Genomic DNA, 20990 nt, shown 5'->3' with positions numbered 1-20990 from the left:
TCGGACACTGAGACTAGTCAGTCAGCCCAGCGAGAAATGATTCTTAAAAAAAAAATTTCACAACTATCTAATTAGATCTAACAACACACATATCTTTCTAAGCATAAATGGAGTGTGAATTATCTATAATTGAAGTAAAATATAACCACCAAATTATGACCAAATACCACAGTAATAATGACAATAATAATAATAATAGTAATAATCATGTTGAAAACTGAGATGTTACAATTCTCCCCAACAACAAAAATTTTCGTCCTCGAAAATTCACTTACTCAAAAGAGATATGGGTATTGATCCTTCATATTGTCTTCCAACTCCCAAGTGGCTTCATTAGTGTCTGCATCCCAAATAACCTTCACTAAATTGATAGATTTACCTCGCAACTTCTTAACTCTCTTGTCTGCCACTGAAACTGGTTGTTTCTCAAAAGTTAAATTCTCCTTCACTTGCACTGCCTCTGATTCCAAGACATGACTCGGATCGTGAATATACTTCCTCAGTTGTGACACATGGAATACATCATGCAGATTAGATAGAAATGGAGGTAATGCAATCTGATATGCCACTGGTCCAATCCTCTTGAGAATTTGATACGGTCCAATAAACTTAGGATTCAACTTCTTCGCTTTGATAGCTCTTCCCACACCTGTGGTAGGAGTTACCTTCAAAAATACATGTTCTCCCTCTGAAAATTCCAAAGGTTTCCTCCTCTTGTCTGCATAAGACTTTTGTCGACTCTGAGTAGCTCTCATTCTTCCCTGAATTTGTTTCACTTTTTCAGTAGTTTGCAAGATAATCTCTGGTCCCACCATCATTGATTCTCCTTCTTTAAACCAACACAAAGGTGTTCGACACTTCCTCCCATACAGAGCCTCAAATGGTGCCATTTCTATACTTGCGTGAAAACTGTTATTATAAGTGAACTCAACCAAAGGCAACATCTCTCCCTAGATGATCCAAAATACAAGCCCTCAACAAGTCCTCCAAAGATTGAATAGTCCTCTCAGACTGCCCATCAGTTTGTGGGTGATAAGCAGAACTGAGTCTCAACTTAGTTCCTAACGCCTGATGCAAACTCTGCCAAAATCGGGATGTAAAACGAGGATCCCTATCAGAGATGATACTAGAGGGCACACCATGTAATCTAACAATCTCCTTAATATACAATTGAGTTAACCTTTCTAAGGACCACTTTATATTCACCGGAAGAAAATGAGCACACTTAGTTAATCTATCCACGATCACCCAAATAGAATTACAATTCTTAGCAGACCTTGGTAATCCAACAACAAAATCCATGGTTATACTATCCCATTTCCATTCAGGGATCTCCATCATTTGTAACAAACCTCCTGGTTTTTGATGTTCCACTTTAGCTTTTTGACACACAATGCAAGATGCAACATACTCAGCTATCTCCCTTTTCATCCCATTCCACCAAAACATTTTCTTCAAATCTTGATACATTTTTGTCATACCTGGATGTACACTCAATTTGCTTTTATGAGCTTCCTCAAATATCAATTTCTTCAACTCCTCATCCTGTGGAATACAAATTCTCTCTTGTACCTCAAAATTCCATCTGTACCTTGTTCAAATCCTTCAGCTTTCCCAGAACTCATCAACTCCTTAACCTTGTTCAAACTCGCATCCTGAACTTGTTTTTGTTTCACCATCTCTAAGAAATCACTAGTAATGGTAGTCATACCACAACTAATGAAATTTGGGGCAACCACCACGTTAAGATTCATATCCCTGAATTTCTCTACCAACTCCATCTCTTTAACCATCATGTAAGACATATGGAAAGATTTTCTACTCAAAGCATCTGCCACCACATTTGCTTTACCTGGATGGTACATTAACTGAAAATCATAATCTTTCAAAAATTCAATCCACCTCCTTTGCCTCATATTTAACTCTTTCTGATCAAACAAATATTTCAGACTCTTATGATCACTGAACACATCAAACTTTGCCCCATAGAGATAATGCCTCCAAATCTTCAAAGCAAAAACTACCGCCGCCAACTCTAGATCATGCGTAGGATAATTCCGTTCATGAGTCTTTAACTGCCTAGATGCATAGGCCACAACCTGCCTATCTTGCATAAGAACACATCCTAAACCTTGATGAGATGCATCACAATAAACCTCAAAAGATTTATTAGGATCTGGCAAAATCAACACTAGAGACGACGTCAACTTTTCCTTTAACTCTTGAAAACTCATTTCACACTCCTCCGTCCATACAAAGGGATGATCCTTCCTGGTTAGTTGTGTTAAAGGCATAACTATTTTAGAAAATCCTTCTATGAATCTTCTATAATAGCCAGCCAATCCCACAAAACCTCTAACTTCAGTAACTGATTTCGGACGCTCCCACCTCAAAACTGCTTCCACCTTAGTAGGATCAACTGCAATTCCTTGTCCAGATATTACATGGCCCAAGAACTTAACTTCAGATAGCCAAAACTCACATTTTGATAATTTTGCAAATAATTGTTTCTCCTTCAATACTTGCAAAACTATCCTCAAATGTTCTCTATGTTCTTCTACAGATCTAGAGTAAACTAGAATATCATCAATGAATACTACAACAAACTTATCCAAAAAAGGTCTGAAAATCCTATTCATATAATCCATGAAAACAGCTGGAGCATTCGTCACTCCAAAAGGCATGACAATATACTCATAATGACCATACCGAGTCCTGAAAGCAGTCTTTGGTATGTCCTCCTCCTTTACCCGTATCTGGTGATACCCAGACCTCAAATCAATCTTGGAGAAAACAGAAGCTCCTCTTAACTGATCCATCAAATCATCAATCCTTGGCAATGGGTACTTATTCTTGATTGTCAGTTTATTTAACTGCCTATAATCTACACATAACCTCATACTACCATCCTTCTTCTTTACTAATAACACGGGTGCTCCCCACGGAGAGACACTAGGTCTGATCATCTGCTTCTCCAAAAGTTCTTCAATCTGCTTTTTCAATTCTAACAACTCTGCTGGTGCCATTCTATAAGGAGAAATGGATACTGCTCCCGCCCCTGGTATAAGATCAATACTAAACTCCAACTCTCGCTTTGGTGGTAATCCAGGAATATCATCTGGAAAAACTTCTGGAAACTCTCTAACAACCTCAATACTATTCAACAATTTTTCATTCTCTACACTAATAAAGGATAGGATCATAAACCCTAGAGCTCCATCCTTCAACAACCCATCCACCTATCTATTAGAAATAAACCTTTCCTGTTTAACAGCAGGAAAGATTAATCTCTTCTCTGAACAATCTATCAAAATCTTATTGATAGAAAGCCAGTCCATCCCTAAAATCACATCCAAATCCGATAAAGGTAAACAAAACAAGTTCACCTTATAACAACGCCCTTCTACTTCTATTGTACATCCTAAACAAACCTCAGAAGTCAAAACAGACCCTGAAGCTGGGGTAGAAACAACTAGATCCACACTCAAGGAATTCACAACTAATTTTGATCTCCTCACACATTCGTAAGAAATAAAAGAATGTGATGCACCAGAATCAAATAGAATAGAAATATCATTACCATCAATTTTGCCCTTCCCCTTTACTAGCTCAGATGATGTTTCAGCTTCAACACTTGTTAAGGCAAAAACACGTCCTGCTGCAGTAGGTCGATCCACCTTTTGGTTCTCTCTAGCTGGAGCATTTCTGATATTGCAATCTTTAGCCATGTGACCCACCTTGCCACATTTAAAACACGCATAATTCTTTGTAGGACAGTCCCTCATCATATGTGGGCCTCCACACGTATAGCATCTAACAGCTCCTGTAGTAGTAGTCCCCATTGGTTTCTTATTAGCATTCCCAATCTGAAATTGGGATGGTCTCTTTTGAGATTGTTTCCCCCTTCCAGATGATCCTTCTGGTCCTTTCACCATTTTATTCCCTCCCTCAAATCTTTCAACCGTTTTTGCCTTTTCAACCAGCATTGGGAATTCCATAATTCCCATAGGAACAATGGTTTTCTTCAGCTCAAATCTTAGACCTTCACTGAACTTCCTGCATCTCCATGCTTCAGTGATAGCTTGAGAATAGTATCTAGCCAAGTGTTCAAACTTGACCACGTACTCCTGTACTGACATGTTCCCTTGTTGCAGTCTCAAAAACTCGGCTTCCTTAGCATATCTGGCGCTATCTGGAAAATATTTCTCCAAAAATACCTTTTTAAAATTCTCCCAATTCACCGCCTCCCCTCTGGCCTTCATCATAACCTGAGCACCTTTCCACCAGCAGCTAGCCTCACCCACCAACATATAAGTAGCATAAACAAACTTCCTCTCCTCGGGGCATTGCATCACCATGAAAATTTTCTCTATTTCTTCAATCCATTGGTCAGCAACTTCTGGTCCATCAACACCTGTGAATTGAGGAGGATTCCCTTTTCTAAACTCTGACAAGCCCCTATACTCATCAGGTACGTTAGTCCTAGCTGTCTCAGCTGCAGCCCGATTGGCCTCCATCTGAGCCAACAAAGTATTCTGTTGTCCAATAGCAGCAGCAATTAACTCCATAGCTTGAGCAATTTGCCGCTCATCCATGCTTGAAGAAGAATTAGAATGATTTCCCCTACCAACCATCCTTTAAAAAAAATCAAGGAATTTTATGAGTTTACACTAAAACTCATAAGAAATTCCTAATCAAGATCAAGAAACTCATGAAGTTCCTTTCATTTCCTCAATTCTACAGATCTAATATACATGATGTAACCAACACATCCAAACCAAATGTTGGCCTCAACACCTATCCAAACCAAGTGTTGATACGGTGAAACATGTCAGCAACCCATGTCTCACGCCTAACCTCTCATGGAAAGTATACAGTTGGATTACGTCGTCACGTAACCCTGGTGGGGTCACCTCATCCATCGGTATGACTCGACCCAGACCCATACCGGTAGCAAATAGATACTTAGAGGAGTACTTCAGAATCCACCTAACATCTGAAGTGGTTTACTTTATAATCCTTGGAAACGTTCCATATTGGAATCCTCACCATGGGACTCCTAATTCCACATTTTCCAAAGATTATATCTTGATCTCACCAAGAGATCTAATCCATACCATAACCTTACTCCTCTAGGTTCTATTAACTTTCCAAACCACACACATATAGCATATTCCATAATTACATACAAACTTTTCCATAACCATGTCAAATCATTCAATATAATAACATAAATAATTAAACACCTAAAATAACCCTTAACTTAAATAAATGACAATTTTCACATAAACAAAATAGCATATTAAAGTACTACCCTTACTTTGCATACTACCCTTACTTTGCATACTACCCTTACTTTGCATACTACCCTTACTTTGCATACTAGATTAATTTTATAAATGCCACACTTACTTGGATAATCCTGAACTGAAACTCGGGCAGAAACTGAGACTATAGCACAGCTGCCTCCCCAAGGCTCCTTCCGTCTAAAATAGGGACCGGAGCTAAAATTAGGACAGAACCTCTTCCTCTGGATTTCTCTTGGTCTTCAAAGAGAAGAAGAGGGAAAGAAGAGAGTATAAGAGAAGAGAGAATGAGAATTGAGGGATGAGAAGTATTTCTTGGGATGGTTTGCAATGGAGAAGTGAAGGCCTATTTATAGCCTCCAAAACACATTAAAATAATGGAGAAAAAGATAGACAAAACTAAGTGGAATGAATTAGTGGAATGAATTATAGAAGTTGGTGGGATGAATTAATGGAGTTGGTGTGAATTAATGGAGTTGGTGCCATGTTCTTTTCCTCACCGACTTTGGCTACTGATTTGGACCTTATAGACAGCCGAATCTGAAAATATTTCCTTCATGAAAGTTGTAGGATTTTCTCTTATCTTTCCATATCCACCAAGTTTGTATCATTTGAACAACCACCGACCAAGTTATACCCCAAAAACCGAGGCTTGCCAATCAGCCCAGCGAGAAACAATTGTATCAATAAAAGTCCAATTTTGACCTCCTAAACGACCGATTTTGCAAATGGCTATTTCTGCAAAAGTTGTGCGTTTTTCTCTTAGATTTCCATTGACACCAATTTTTGCATCATTTGGACCATCACAACCCAAGTTATGCCTCGGACACTGAGACTAGTCAGTCAGCCCAGCGAGAAATGATTCTTAAAAAAAAAATTTCACAACTATCTAATTAGATCTAACAACACACATATCTTTCTAAGCATAAATGGAGTGTGAATTATCTATAATTGAAGTAAAATATAACCACCAAATTATGACCAAATACCACATAGTAATAATGACAATAATAATAATAATAGTAATAATCATGTTGAAAACTGAGATGTTACAATTCTCCCCAACAACAAAAATTTTCGTCCTCGAAAATTCACTTACTCAAAAGAGATATGGGTATTGATCCTTCATATTGTCTTCCAACTCCCAAGTGGCTTCATTAGTGTCTGCATCCCAAATAACCTTCACTAAATTGATAGATTTACCTCGCAACTTCTTAACTCTCTTGTCTGCCACTGAAACTGGTTGTTTCTCAAAAGTTAAATTCTCCTTCACTTGCACTGCCTCTGATTCCAAGACATGACTCGGATCGTGAATATACTTCCTCAGTTGTGACACATGGAATACATCATGCAGATTAGATAGAAATGGAGGTAATGCAATCTGATATGCCACTGGTCCAATCCTCTTGAGAATTTGATACGGTCCAATAAACTTAGGATTCAACTTCTTCGCTTTGATAGCTCTTCCCACACCTGTGGTAGGAGTTACCTTCAAAAATACATGTTCTCCCTCTGAAAATTCCAAAGGTTTCCTCCTCTTGTCTGCATAAGACTTTTGTCGACTCTGAGTAGCTCTCATTCTTCCCTGAATTTGTTTCACTTTTTCAGTAGTTTGCAAGATAATCTCTGGTCCCACCATCATTGATTCTCCTTCTTTAAACCAACACAAAGGTGTTCGACACTTCCTCCCATACAGAGCCTCAAATGGTGCCATTTCTATACTTGCGTGAAAACTGTTATTATAAGTGAACTCAACCAAAGGCAACATCTCTCCCTAGATGATCCAAAATACAAGCCCTCAACAAGTCCTCCAAAGATTGAATAGTCCTCTCAGACTGCCCATCAGTTTGTGGGTGATAAGCAGAACTGAGTCTCAACTTAGTTCCTAACGCTTGATGCAAACTCTGCCAAAATCGGGATGTAAAACGAGGATCCCTATCAGAGATGATACTAGAGGGCACACCATGTAATCTAACAATCTCCTTAATATACAATTGAGTTAACCTTTCTAAGGACCACTTTATATTCACCGGAAGAAAATGAGCACACTTAGTTAATCTATCCACGATCACCCAAATAGAATTACAATTCTTAGCAGACCTTGGTAATCCAACAACAAAATCCATGGTTATACTATCCCATTTCCATTCAGGGATCTCCATCATTTGTAACAAACCTCCTGGTTTTTGATGTTCCACTTTAGCTTTTTGACACACAATGCAAGATGCAACATACTCAGCTATCTCCCTTTTCATCCCATTCCACCAAAACATTTTCTTCAAATCTTGATACATTTTTGTCATACCTGGATGTACACTCAATTTGCTTTTATGAGCTTCCTCAAATATCAATTTCTTCAACTCCTCATCCTGTGGAATACAAATTCTACTCTTGTACCTCAAAATTCCATCTGTACCTTGTTCAAATCCTTCAGCTTTCCCAGAACTCATCAACTCCTTAACCTTGTTCAAACTCGCATCCTGAACTTGTTTTTGTTTCACCATCTCTAAGAAATCACTAGTAATGGTAGTCATACCACAACTAATGAAATTTGGGGCAACCACCACGTTAAGATTCATATCCCTGAATTTCTCTACCAACTCCATCTCTTTAACCATCATGTAAGACATATGGAGAGATTTTCAACTCAAAGCATCTGCCACCACATTTGCTTTACCTGGATGGTACATTAACTGAAAATCATAATCTTTCAAAAATTCAATCCACCTCCTTTGCCTCATATTTAACTCTTTTTGATCAAACAAATATTTCAGACTCTTATGATCACTGAACACATCAAACTTTGCCCCATAGAGATAATGCCTCCAAATCTTCAAAGCAAAAACTACCGCCGCCAACTCTAGATCATGCGTAGGATAATTCCGTTCATGAGTCTTTAACTGCCTAGATGCATAGGCCACAACCTGCCTATCTTGCATAAGAACACATCCTAAACCTTGATGAGATGCATCACAATAAACCTCAAAAGATTTATTAGGATCTGGCAAAATCAACACTAGAGACGACGTCAGCTTTTCCTTTAACTCTTGAAAACTCATTTCACACTCCTCCGTCCATACAAAGGGATGATCCTTCCTGGTTAGCTGTGTTAAAGGCATAACTATTTTAGAAAATCCTTCTATGAATCTTCTATAATAGCCAGCCAATCCCACAAAACCTCTAACTTCAGTAACTGATTTCGGACGCTCCCACCTCAAAACTGCTTCCACCTTAGTAGGATCAACTGCAATTCCTTGTCCAGATGTTACATGGCCCAAGAACTTAACTTCAGATAGCCAAAACTCACATTTTGATAATTTTGCAAATAATTGTTTCTCCTTCAATACTTGCAAAACTATCCTCAAATGTTCTCTATGTTCTTCTACAGATCTAGAGTATGTTGAAGATTGAAGAATCTACATCTGGAAGATGTTCCCTAGAAGTTTTAGTTTTGATGTTTTGCTCATGTTGCTTTTTATTTTAAGCCTATGTCAAAAGGATAATGTATTGATTGTTTAAAAGATTAGGCTTGTATGTGTTTGTTTGTTATGTGTTAAAAATTAGTAATTAACATGAAGGTGAAAATATCATAATACTCATTTTTCTTATTTCATTCATTGTTGAGAACATGAAGTATTAATTTACTGAGTGTTTGAGACTTTAAATGAAAACTTGAAAACATCAGAAATTTTCTGAGTTAAGGAATAGATTACCAAACTGATTCTGATGATTTCAAGAGGAAAAAGGATCGTGTTAATCGATTATCTCTTTAAAGTAATCGATTACCTCTGTTCCAAATGTGAGTTTTGTGTTATTTTGGCATCGTGTTAATCGGTTACCATGTTAGGTAATAGATTAAAACAGGAGCTGAAATAATTAGTTCAGTTATTCTAACTCGTGGTAATAGATTACCATCACAGGTAATAGATTATCTCCGTTATGAATATAACTGAAATAACTGTTTCCTTGCACATGAAAATTGTCTTTAAATAAGATTAAAACTGAAGCTTTTAAAAAAAGAGAGAATTTTCACACACGGAAAAAAGAGAAATACTTACACGAACAAGAGAGACTTTTTTTTAGAATACACATTACTGCAAAAGAGAAAAAGATTTTCTGAAAAAGAAAGAAAGAACATATCTGCTGAAAATCAACTTTTGGAAAAAGAAGTGTGCAAGATCAATTCAAGAAGATGAAGTTCATATAGAAAATTCATTCTAAACTGGTTTACGTTGTTGAAGATCATATCTACACGAACAGGTGTACTCGTTTCTGATCTTTTGTTATTGTTTGAATGGTTTTAACTCTTGAGATTAGAGAATCTCTGGAAGAGTTGTGTAAAGAGAAATCTTGAGATAGGTTTTTCTCAAGTAGGATATTGTGAGATCAATATTCTTGGGTTATATGTTTCTTGTGGAGTCAAGAAATGGTTTGTTAATCTTGTGGGTGTCAAGATTTGCTTGTTAAATTCATTGATTGGATATTGCTTGTGCAGGGTGCATGTAAAGAATATCAATAGTGGATTTGACTGGATTTAGAGGTGTATCTAAATCTGAAACTGGATGTAGGCCTTTGGATGGCTGAACCAGTATATATCTTGGTGCATGATTTTCTTAACTCTTACACTCTTTACATTCTGTATAAGTTTCTTGATTAATGTTGTATGAAGAAAAACATTATCTGCAGAAACTGAACTTTAAAGATTCTTGGTAATTGATAAATTCAATCTTTACATATCTTGTATTAATTGTGTTATTCAAATCTTGTTGGATAAGCTGTGCATATATAACTCTGAATTACTTTTTATGTTTAAAGGTTTGTTTTAAATCAAGATTTGTTTGGTAAAGATTTAGAAAGCAAACAAGAAAAGGAAAACTAACATAGAATCTATTCAACCCCCCCCTTCTAGATTCTAACCGTAGGGACCAACAATTGGTACCAGAGCTGTATCTTGTAAAACATTCAAGACTAGATCTTTAGAAAGGTTAGATGGCTGGTAATCAATTACCGTTTGCTGAAGGTGCTTCTATAAACAGACCCCCATTGTTTTGTGGAGATAACTATCCCTTTTGGAAAGTTAGAATGAAAATTTTCATGGAATCTGTTCATAGAAATATTTGGCAGGCTGTAATCACAGATTACAAAATACCCACTAAGATAGAGGGAGGAAAAGAAATTGAGAAACCATATGATAGCTGGGATCAAAGTGAAATTAGAAGAGCAGAGAATGATGCAAAAGCTTTAAATATCATACATTCTGCACTAAATTCTGATGAATTTTTTAGAATTTCAGCTTGTTCTACAGCAAAGGAAGCTTGGGATTTAATCCAAGTAACACATGAAGGAACTCCAGAAGTGAGAAGAGCTAGAAAGAACACACTCATTCAGGAATATGAAACCTTCAGAATGAATCAAGGTGAAACTGTCATGGATATGCAAAAGAGGTTCATTCACATAATAAATCACCTAAAAGGATTAGGGAAAGACTTCGTGGAAGAAGAAGTAAATGTCAAAATCCTGAAGTCACTAAACAGAAGATGGCAACCAACTGTCACAGCAATTACAGAGTCAAAGAACTTAGCTCAGATGACAAGTGCTGAGTTATTTGGAAAGCTAAGAGAATATGAGATGGATCTGTCAAGGATTGCTGATGAAGAACAAAAAGATAAAAAGGCAAAAGGTCTGGCCTTAAAGGTAAAAGAATCCTCAAGTGATGAAGAGGATAGCAGCAATGAAAGTTCTGAACAAGAAGAATTAAATCTAATGGTGAAGAATTTCAGAAAATTCATGAGAAGGAAGAACAACAATAAGAGATTCTCCAGTCAGAAGAAATCCTTCAAGAAGAATGAAAACTCATCTCCAAAGTTCAAATGTTTTGAATGTGGAAAAGCTGGACACATGAGAGCTGACTGTCCAAGCCTGAAAAAGAATGAGGAGACGAAACAAAAGTTCAGATCAAAGAAAAAGAAAGCATACATAGCATGGGAAGAGAATGCCTCAACAACTTCAAGTGATAGTGATGAGGATCAGGAAGCAAATCTCTGTCTCATGACCAAACATAATTCAGATTATGAGGTATATGATTCTGACTCAACTATTGACTCGTATGATGAATTGCAAAATGCATTTGCTGAACTGTATGCTGAAGCAAAGAAATTAGAAAAATCAAATAATGTTTACAAAAAGAAAATGACACACATGAGAGATAAAATTTCTGATTTAGAGAATGATAACAGGAAACTACTTTCAGATATCTCTAAACTAAAGTCACCATGTGAGAACTGTGAAACATTGTATGCTGCATTAAAAGCAAAGGATAAAGAAAAACAGAATGTTAATGTTATGAAATCCATTAATTCCCACTCATGTAACTATTGTATGAAATCTGGTCATAACTACTACAGATGCATGATAAGGAAATTTGGCATTCCTAGTGGAAAATATAAATGGATTAAGAAATTAGATTATGTACTCACTGATTCTCCAGGACCCAAGATCCATTGGGTACCAAAATCAAATTGAATAACTTGTGTTGCAGGTGTGCTTGAGAGCAAAGCAATCAATGTGGTACTTAGATAGCGGCTGCTCAAGACACATGACAGGAGATAAAAGCAAATTTATCTCATTACAGGAAAAAGAAGGAGGATCTGTAACATATGGAGATAACAACAAAGGCAGAATACTAGGCTCAGGCAGTGTTGGTAACAATTCCAATACTCTCATTGAAAATGTCCTGTATGTAGAAGGTCTCAAATATAACCTGCTTAGTATTAGCCAGCTTTGTGACAAAAATTACAATATCTCTTTTAATAATCAATGCTGTATGGTTTGTGATAAGGAATCAAATGAAGTCCTGCTTATAGGAAAAAGAGTCAATAACATATACATCTTAGACTTAGAGCATTCATCATCCAATTCTTGTCTCACATCACATGATAATATAACATGGTTATGGCATAGACGCATTGCACATATAAATGCAGATCAGTTAAATAGACTTGCATCTAAAGATCTTGTTAGTGGTCTTCCAAAGATCAAGTTCTCTAAACAAGGACTTTGTGATGCATGTCAAAAGGGAAAGCAGACTAGAGCTTCTTTTAAATCAAAGAAAGTTATGTCAACCTCTAGACCGCTGGAACTTTTGCACATGGATCTCTTTGGACCATCAAGAACCAAAAGTCTAGGTGGAAACACTTATGCTTTAGTTCTCATTGATGACTACTCCAGATTCACATGGGTTGCATTTATATCCCATAAAGACAATGCTTTTAAAGCCTTTAGAATCATTTCAAAAAGAATTCAGAATGAAAAGGACTTGAAAATTAAATCTTTGCGAAGTGATCATGGTGGTGAATTTCAAAATGAATCTTTTCAAACTTTTTGTGAAGAAAATGGTATTAATCACAATTTTTCTGTCCCTAGAACTCCTCAACAAAATGGAGTTGTAGAGAGGAAAAATAGATCTCTAATAGAGCTAGCAAGAGCCATGTTAAATGAAAATGGTTTACCAAAATACTTTTGGGCTGATGCAGTAAGCACTGCATGCTATGTTCTAAATAGAATCTTGATTAGACCTATTTTAAAGAAAACACCATATGAGCTTTACAAAGGAAGAAAGCCTGACATTTCACATTTTAAAGTGTTTGGCTGTAAGTGTTTTGTTCTGAATAATGGAAAAGACACTCTTGGAAAATTTGATGCTAAGGCTGATGAAGGAGTTTTTATTGGATATTCTGCAATTAGCAAAGCATATAGAGTCTTTAACAAAAGTACCTTATCTGTTGAAGAATCTATACATGTTACTTTTGATGAAACTAACATCCTTGAAAAAGGAAAATCTCTTAATGATGAAGATGAGATAGGTGACAGTATTACACAAGAAGAAGAAAAACTGGAACTACAGCAGAAAACACCATCTGAAGACACATCACTACCCAAAGAATGGAGGAAACCCAAAGATCTATCTCTGGATAACATTCTTGGAGATATAAATAAGGGAGTTTCTACTAGACACTCTTTTAATCTTCTAAGTGATGATATGGCATTTGTTTCTCAAATTGAACCATTATGTGTGGAACATGCATTAAAAGATGAATTCTGGATAATGGCCATGCATGATGAACTGAATCAATTCAAAAGAAATGATGTTTGGATTTTAGTTCCTTTCAATAAGAATATGAATATCATTGGTACAAAATGGGTTTTCAGAAACAAACTAAATGAAGAAGGTGTTATAGTTAAAAATAAAGCTAGATTAGTAGCCAAAGGATACAATCAACAGGAAGGTATAGACTTTGGTGAAACATATGCTCCAGTTGCTAGATTAGAAGCTGTTAGGCTTTTACTTGCATTTGCTTGTGTGTTTGATTTCAAACTATATCAAATGGATGTGAAAAGTGCATTTTTAAATGGTTTAATTGATGAAGAAGTTTATGTAGCTCAACCACCTGGTTTTGTTGACTGCAAATTACCTAAGCATGTTTACAAGCTCAAGAAAGCTTTGTATGGACTGAAACAAGCTCCAAGGAAATGGTATGAAAGGCTGAGTAAGTTTCTACTAACTCATGACTTTCAAAGAGGTAATGTTGATAAAACTCTTTTCATAAAGAGAAAATCAAAAGATATTCTGCTGATTCAGATTTATGTTGATGATATAATATTTGGATCAACTAACCAATCTCTTTGTGGAGAATTTGTTTCCAATATGCAGAAGGAGTTTGATATGTCTATGATGGGAGAATTAAGCTTCTTCCTAGGACTACAAGTCAAACAAATGGAAAATGGAATTTTTCTACATCAAACTAAATATAGCAAAGAACTGTTAAAGAAATTTGATATGGAGAATTGTAAGATATCAAATACTCCTATGTCTACTAATTGTTATCTAGATAGTGATATTGCAGGAAAAGATGTTGAAGAATCAATGTATAGAGGGATCATTGGATCTCTTCTGTATCTAACAGCTAGCAGACCTGACATCATGTACAGTGTATGTGTATGTGCTAGATTCCAATCAAAACCAAAGGAATCACATCTGAAGGCTGTAAAGAAAATACTGAAGTATTTGAAAGGCACAATCAATGTTGGATTGTGGTATCCTAAAGGTACTTCTCCATCTTTAACTGGTTACTCTGACTCCGATTTTGCTGGTTGTAAATTGGATAGGAAAAGTACAAGTGGAACGTGCCATACGTTTGGAGAATGTCTCATATCGTGGCAGAGCAAGAAACAAGCTTGTGTAGCACTCTCAACTGCTGAAGCTGAGTATATAGCTGCTGGAAGCTGCTGTGCTCAGTCAATTTGGTTTAAACATCAACTTCAAGACTTTGGATTGAAGATTGATCACATACCACTGAAGTGTGACAACACAAGTGCAATTAACATTTCAAGGAATCCTATTCTACACTCAAGAACTAAGCACATTGAAGTTAGACATCACTTTATCAGAGATCATGTAGAGAAAGGAGACTGTGACATCAAATTCATAATGTCAGAAGATCAACTTGCTGACATCTTTACAAAGCCTCTACCAAAGGAAAGATTTTTCAAGCTAAGAACCAATCTTGGTATCATTAGTGAGTCCAATCTATCCTAAATCTCATAATTAAAGTATGATTGTGTGAATATGCATGAAATTGCTAAGCACTTATAGGTTTAAACTTGATGTATGTGCACTCATAATAGGAAATCACACAAAACACAGTATGCCCTGTATCTGCACACATTTCTCTGTGATAATCGATTACCTATCGGGTTAATCGATTACCATTGGAAGAAATGAAGAAATTGCTGAAAAATCAACAGCAGTAATCGATTATCAATTTTCAGTAATCGACTACCTCTGCTACTTTGATGCAATTTCTGATGCATACCCACTGTGATAATCGATTACCATGCGGGTTAATCGATTACCACTCACTCACTTGCATAATTACCCTGTTTCAGTTGCGAGATAATCGATTACCAACTGGGTTAATCGATTACCTGACGCGAACCCCTGTGTTTTTTTTTAAGTACTCAAAAACCCTCTTTAAATCTGTTTCGAATTCAAATTAATTCAAAACTCTCTCCATTTTTGCTTCAAACTAAAACGAACGAAACCCCTGGTTCCCTTTTCTATCTCAAAATCTCTTTCAAAACCTAACCCTAAGCCCCATTCATGGAAAGTCTTGGCAAAGGAAAGCGTGTAAAGCACAAAGCCAACAGAGATTACCCTCGTCCTACTACTCAAGGTCAAGGTACATCTAAAAAGAAGAAACAAGAGTCCTCTCGTCCAGAACCTGAAGAAGAATATTCTCATTCGTGGTTCACAAGGAAGTCTCAAGAGGAAACTTTCAATGAGTCTTTTGCTTGCAAAGACATTGTGGCTCCAAAGGTACTCTACTCGTCTTGGCTTATAGAGCAAGGTTTTACATTTCCTACTCTGTTATCTTGTCAAGGAGTTAGCAAATTTGTTGGGTTAAGTGGACTGTACTACCCTGATCTTGTTAGGGTCTTTTACTCAAATTTGGGAAGAGATGAAAATGGTGCTTTGGTTTCAGAAGTTAAAGGAATAAAAGTTACTCTATCTGCTGATGTATTTTTGAAGATTGGTGGATTAACCAGAAATGGTATTAAACCTACCTTCAATGAATTAAAGATGAAAAATTTCTCAATAGGTAAAGATACGTTTTTTATGAGTATGCTGAGGGATGTTTCAGCCTGGGAGGCTAATAAAGAATACAAAAGAAAAGAAAAGAGGAAAATTACATATAATGCTGGAGGTCTACGAGTGGAAGATAGACTCCTACATTATGTAATTGTTTGGATTCTGGCAGCAAGGGGGAGCAATCACGCACAAATCAGTGAAGAAGATATGGCACTGCTAGCAGCTTTTAAGAACAACATTCAAGTTGATTGGGTATATGTGGTAGAAGACATAATGCTAAAGACAAGGAGGTTAATGGACTGCAAGTGTCCATATGCTGTGTTCATAAGCAAGGTATTGGTGTTCTATAAAGTTCCCTTAACTGGTGAAGCAAGAGAGGTCACCAGAGATGTTCATGATATCAAGGATAGAGCTCTGAAAATGATGAAGCTAGTGAAAACAGATGCTGGTTGGATAGCAAAGGAAGATGTTCCTACTGCTGAGACTACAGAGCCGTCTCAACCTGAAGTTCAAACTGAAGAAGAGGAAGGAGCTGAAGAGCCCAAGCCTCTTTCTACTTTTGAGCTATCTGTTCTGGCAAAGCTAGATGACATCAGAGAAACTCAGAGAAGAGATTATCAAGAGCTGAAGGCTTGTCTTGAATCTATATCTGAACGACTGGATGCGATGAACATACCCTACCCTGAAGAAATTTAGTTATGCATTACATTTTAGGCACTGCATTTTAATTTGTTCTGCATAAATACTTTGATTTATATTTCAGACTTAAAGTTTGTAATAGTTGTAGTATTTGTATGCTTCTGAACATTTTTAATGCTTATATGATGAAAGTCTTATTAAGTGCTTGTTGTTTTTGTTGCATAAGTATCATGTTATTTCTCTGTTTACTCTGTTTTTTTTTTTTTTTTGGTTTGGTTAAGCCAAACAGGGGGAGAAATTCATGAGAAACTGATTAAATGTTTATATGGTTGTTTATGTATTGTATAAGAAAGAAATGGAAATAGAACTGCATAATGCTTTGTATGGAAGTTTTTGTTCTAGACATATGCAGGTTCAAATTCAAGTTCAAATTTCAAACAAACAAGTGAAACAAAACAACATGATGATCGTGAAAGTCAACATGAAGAGTTTGGCTCATCAAAACCAAAAAGGGGGAGATTGTTGAAGATTGAAGAATCTACATCTGGAAGATGTTCCCTAGAAGTTTTAGTTTTGATGTTTTGCTCATGTTGCTTTTTATTTTAAGCCTATGTCAAAAGGATAATGTATTGATTGTTTAAAAGATTAGGCTTGTATGTGTTTGTTTGTTATGTGTTAAAAATTAGTAATTAACATGAAGGTGAAAATATCATAATACTCATTTTTCTTATTTCATTCATTGTTGAGAACATGAAGTATTAATTTACTGAGTGTTTGAGACTTTAAATGAAAACTTGAAAACATCAGAAATTTTCTGAGTTAAGGAATAGATTACCAAACTGATTCTGATGATTTCAAGAGGAAAAAGGATCGTGTTAATCGATTATCTCTTTAAAGTAATCGATTACCTCTGTTCCAAATGTGAGTTTTGTGTTATTTTGGCATCGTGTTAATCGGTTACCATGTTAGGTAATAGATTAAAACAGGAGCTGAAATAATTAGTTCAGTTATTCTAACTCGTGGTAATAGATTACCATCACAGGTAATAGATTATCTCCGTTATGAATATAACTGAAATAACTGTTTCCTTGCACATGAAAATTGTCTTTAAATAAGATTAAAACTGAAGCTTTTAAAAAAAGAGAGAATTTTCACACACGGAAAAAAGAGAAATACTTACACGAACAAGAGAGACTTTTTTTTAGAATACACATTACTGCAAAAGAGAAAAATATTTTCTGAAAAAGAAAGAAAGAACATATCTGCTGAAAATCAACTTTTGGAAAAAGAAGTGTGCAAGATCAATTCAAGAAGATGAAGTTCATATAGAAAATTCATTCTAAACTGGTTTACGTTGTTGAAGATCATATCTACACGAACAGGTGTACTCGTTTCTGATCTTTTGTTATTGTTTGAATGGTTTTAACTCTTGAGATTAGAGAATCTCTGGAAGAGTTGTGTAAAGAGAAATCTTGAGATAGGTTTTTCTCAAGTAGGATATTGTGGGATCAATATTCTTGGGTTATATGTTTCTTGTGGAGTCAAGAAATGGTTTGTTAATCTTGTGGGTGTCAAGATTTGCTTGTTAAATTCATTGATTGGATATTGCTTGTGCAGGGTGCATGTAAAGAATATCAATAGTGGATTTGACTGGATTTAGAGGTGTATCTAAATCTGAAACTGGATGTAGGCCTTTGGATGGCTGAACCAGTATATATCTTGGTGCATGATTTTCTTAACTCTTACACTCTTTACATTCTGTATAAGTTTCTTGATTAATGTTGTATGAAGAAAAACATTATCTGCAGAAACTGAACTTTAAAGATTCTTGGTAATTGATAAATTCAATCTTTACATATCTTGTATTAATTGTGTTATTCAAATCTTGTTGGATAAGCTGTGCATATATAACTCTGAATTACTTTTTATGTTTAAAGGTTTGTTTTAAATCAAGATTTGTTTGGTAAAGATTTAGAAAGCAAACAAGAAAAGGAAAACTAACATAGAATCTATTCAACCCCCCCCTTCTAGATTCTAACCGTAGGGACCAACAGAGTAAACTAGAATATCATCAATGAATACTACAACAAACTTATCCAAAAAAGGTCTGAAAATCCTATTCATATAATCCATGAAAACAGCTGGAGCATTCGTCACTCCAAAAGGCATGACAATATACTCATAATGACCATACCGAGTCCTGAAAGTAGTCTTTGGTATGTCCTCCTCCTTTACCCGTATCTGGTGATACCCAGACCTCAAATCAATCTTGGAGAAAACAGAAGCTCCTCTTAACTGATCCATCAAATCATCAATCCTTGGCAATGGGTACTTATTCTTGATTGTCAGTTTATTTAACTGCCTATAATCTACACATAACCTCATACTACCATCATTCTTCTTTACTAATAACACGGGTGCTCCCCACGGAGAGACACTAGGTCTGATCATCTGCTTCTCCAAAAGTTCTTCAATCTGCTTTTTCAATTCTAACAACTCTGCTGGTGCCATTCTATAAGGAGAAATGGATACTGCTCCCGCCCCTGGTATAAGATCAATACTAAACTCCAACTCTCGCTTTGGTGGTAATCCAGGAATATCATCTGGAAAAACTTCTGGAAACTCTCTAACAACCTCAATACTATTCAACAATTTTTCATTCTCTACACTAATAAAGGATAGGATCATAAACCCTAGAGCTCCATCCTTCAACAACCCATCCACCTGTCTATTAGAAATAAACCTTTCCTGTTTAACAGCAGGAAAGATTAATCTCTTCTCTGAACAATCTATCAAAATCTTATTGATAGAAAGCCAGTCCATCCCTAAAATCACATCCAAATCCGATAAAGGTAAACAAAACAAGTTCACCTTATAACAACGCCCTTCTACTTCTATTGTACATCCTAAACAAACCTCAGAAGTCAAAACAGACCCTGAAGCTGGGGTAGAAACAACTAGATCCACACTCAAGGAATTCACAACTAATTTTGATCTCCTCACACATTCGTAAGAAATAAAAGAATGTGATGCACCAGAATCAAATAGAATAGAAATATCATTACCATCAATTTTGCCCTTCCCCTTTACTAGCTCAGATGATGTTTCAGCTTCAACACTTGTTAAGGCAAAAACACGTCCTGCTGCAGTAGGTCGATCCACCTTTTGGTTCTCTCTAGCTGGAGCATTTCTGATATTGCAATCTTTAGCCATGTGACCCACCTTGCCACATTTAAAACACGCATAATTCTTTGTAGGACAGTCCCTCATCATATGTGGGCCTCCACACGTATAGCATCTAACAGCTCCTGTAGTAGTAGTCCCCATTGGTTTCTTATTAGCATTCCCAATCTGAAATTGGGATGGTCTCTTTTGAGATTGTTTCCCCCTTCCAGATGATCCTTCTGGTCCTTTCATCATTTTATTCCCTCCCTCAAATCTTTCAACCGTTTTTGCCTTTTCAACCAGCATTGGGAATTCCATAATTCCCATAGGAACAATGGTTTTCTTCAGCTCAAATCTTAGACCTTCACTGAACTTCCTACATCTCCATGCTTCAGTGATAGCTTGAGAATAGTATCTAGCCAAGTGTTCAAACTTGACCACGTACTCCTGTACTGACATGTTCCCTTGTTGCAGTCTCAAAAACTCGGCTTCCTTAGCATATCTGGCGCTATCTGGAAAATATTTCTCCAAAAATACCTTTTTAAAATTCTCCCAATTCACCGCCTCCCCTCTGGCCTTCATCATAACCTGAGCACCTTTCCACCAGCAGCTAGCCTCACCCACCAACATATAAGTAGCATAAACAAGCTTCCTCTCCTCGGGGCATTGCATCACCATGAAAATTTTCTCTATTTCTTCAATCCATTGGTCAGCAACTTCTGGTCCATCAACACCTGTGAATTGAGGAGGATTCCCTTTTCTAAACTCTGACAAGCCCCTATACTCATCAGGTACGTTAGTCCTAGCTGTCTCAGCTGCAGCCCGATTGGCCTCCATCTGAGCCAACAAAGTATTCTGTTGTCCAATAGCAGCAGCAATTAACTCCATAGCTTGAGCAATTTGCCGCTCATCCATGCTTGAAGAAGAATTAGAATGATTTCCCCTACCAACCATCCTTTAAAAAAAAATCAAGGAATTTTATGAGTTTACACTAAAACTCATAAGAAATTCCTAATCAAGATCAAGAAACTCATGAAGTTCCTTTCATTTCCTCAATTCTACAGATCTAATATACATGATGTAACCAACACATCCAAACCAAATGTTGGCCTCAACACCTATCCAAACCAAGTGTTGATACGGTGAAACATGTCAGCAACCCATGTCTCACGCCTAACCTCTCATGGAAAGTATACAGTTGGATTACGTCGTCACGTAACCCTGGTGGGGTC

At 36.4% G+C, this 20990-nt stretch overlaps 1 protein-coding gene across 1 annotated transcript; it reads right to left on the bottom strand.

Moving 5' to 3' along the window:
• On the bottom strand, nt 1-20595 carry LOC145952381 (uncharacterized). The gene is made up of 8 exons (XM_083064733.1): nt 20216-20595; nt 19883-20134; nt 19659-19783; nt 19318-19418; nt 4138-4517; nt 3805-4047; nt 3606-3705; nt 1-3239 (listed from the first exon to the last, which is right to left on the bottom strand). The coding sequence occupies exons 1-8, from the start codon at nt 20593-20595 to the stop codon at nt 1533-1535; spliced, it is 3288 nt and encodes a 1095-aa protein (XP_082920859.1). The 3' UTR covers nt 1-1532.
• Nucleotides 20596-20990: the final 395 nt, after the last annotated feature.

The sequence above is a fragment of the Cajanus cajan genome, chromosome 10 (assembly GCF_000230855.2).
Source record: "Cajanus cajan strain Asha chromosome 10, NIPB_CcT2T_4, whole genome shotgun sequence".
Taxonomy (NCBI): domain Eukaryota; kingdom Viridiplantae; phylum Streptophyta; class Magnoliopsida; order Fabales; family Fabaceae; genus Cajanus; species Cajanus cajan.
Note: the sequence above shows the minus strand (reverse complement) of the source record. Positions and strands in the feature narration are given on the sequence as shown.

Coding starts and splice junctions, on each gene's coding strand:
- LOC145952381 (XM_083064733.1), bottom strand. CDS start 20,595: ATGGAGGCCAATCGGGCTGCAGCTGAGACAGCTAGGACTAACGTACCT. Junction 19,784..19,882: donor GGAGCTGTTAGATGCTATAC/GTGTGGAGGCCC, acceptor TTGCAATATCAG/AAATGCTCCAGCTAGAGAGA. Junction 3,240..3,605: donor CTGAAACATCATCTGAGCTA/GTAAAGGGGAAG, acceptor TCTAATAGATAG/GTGGATGGGTTGTTGAAGGA.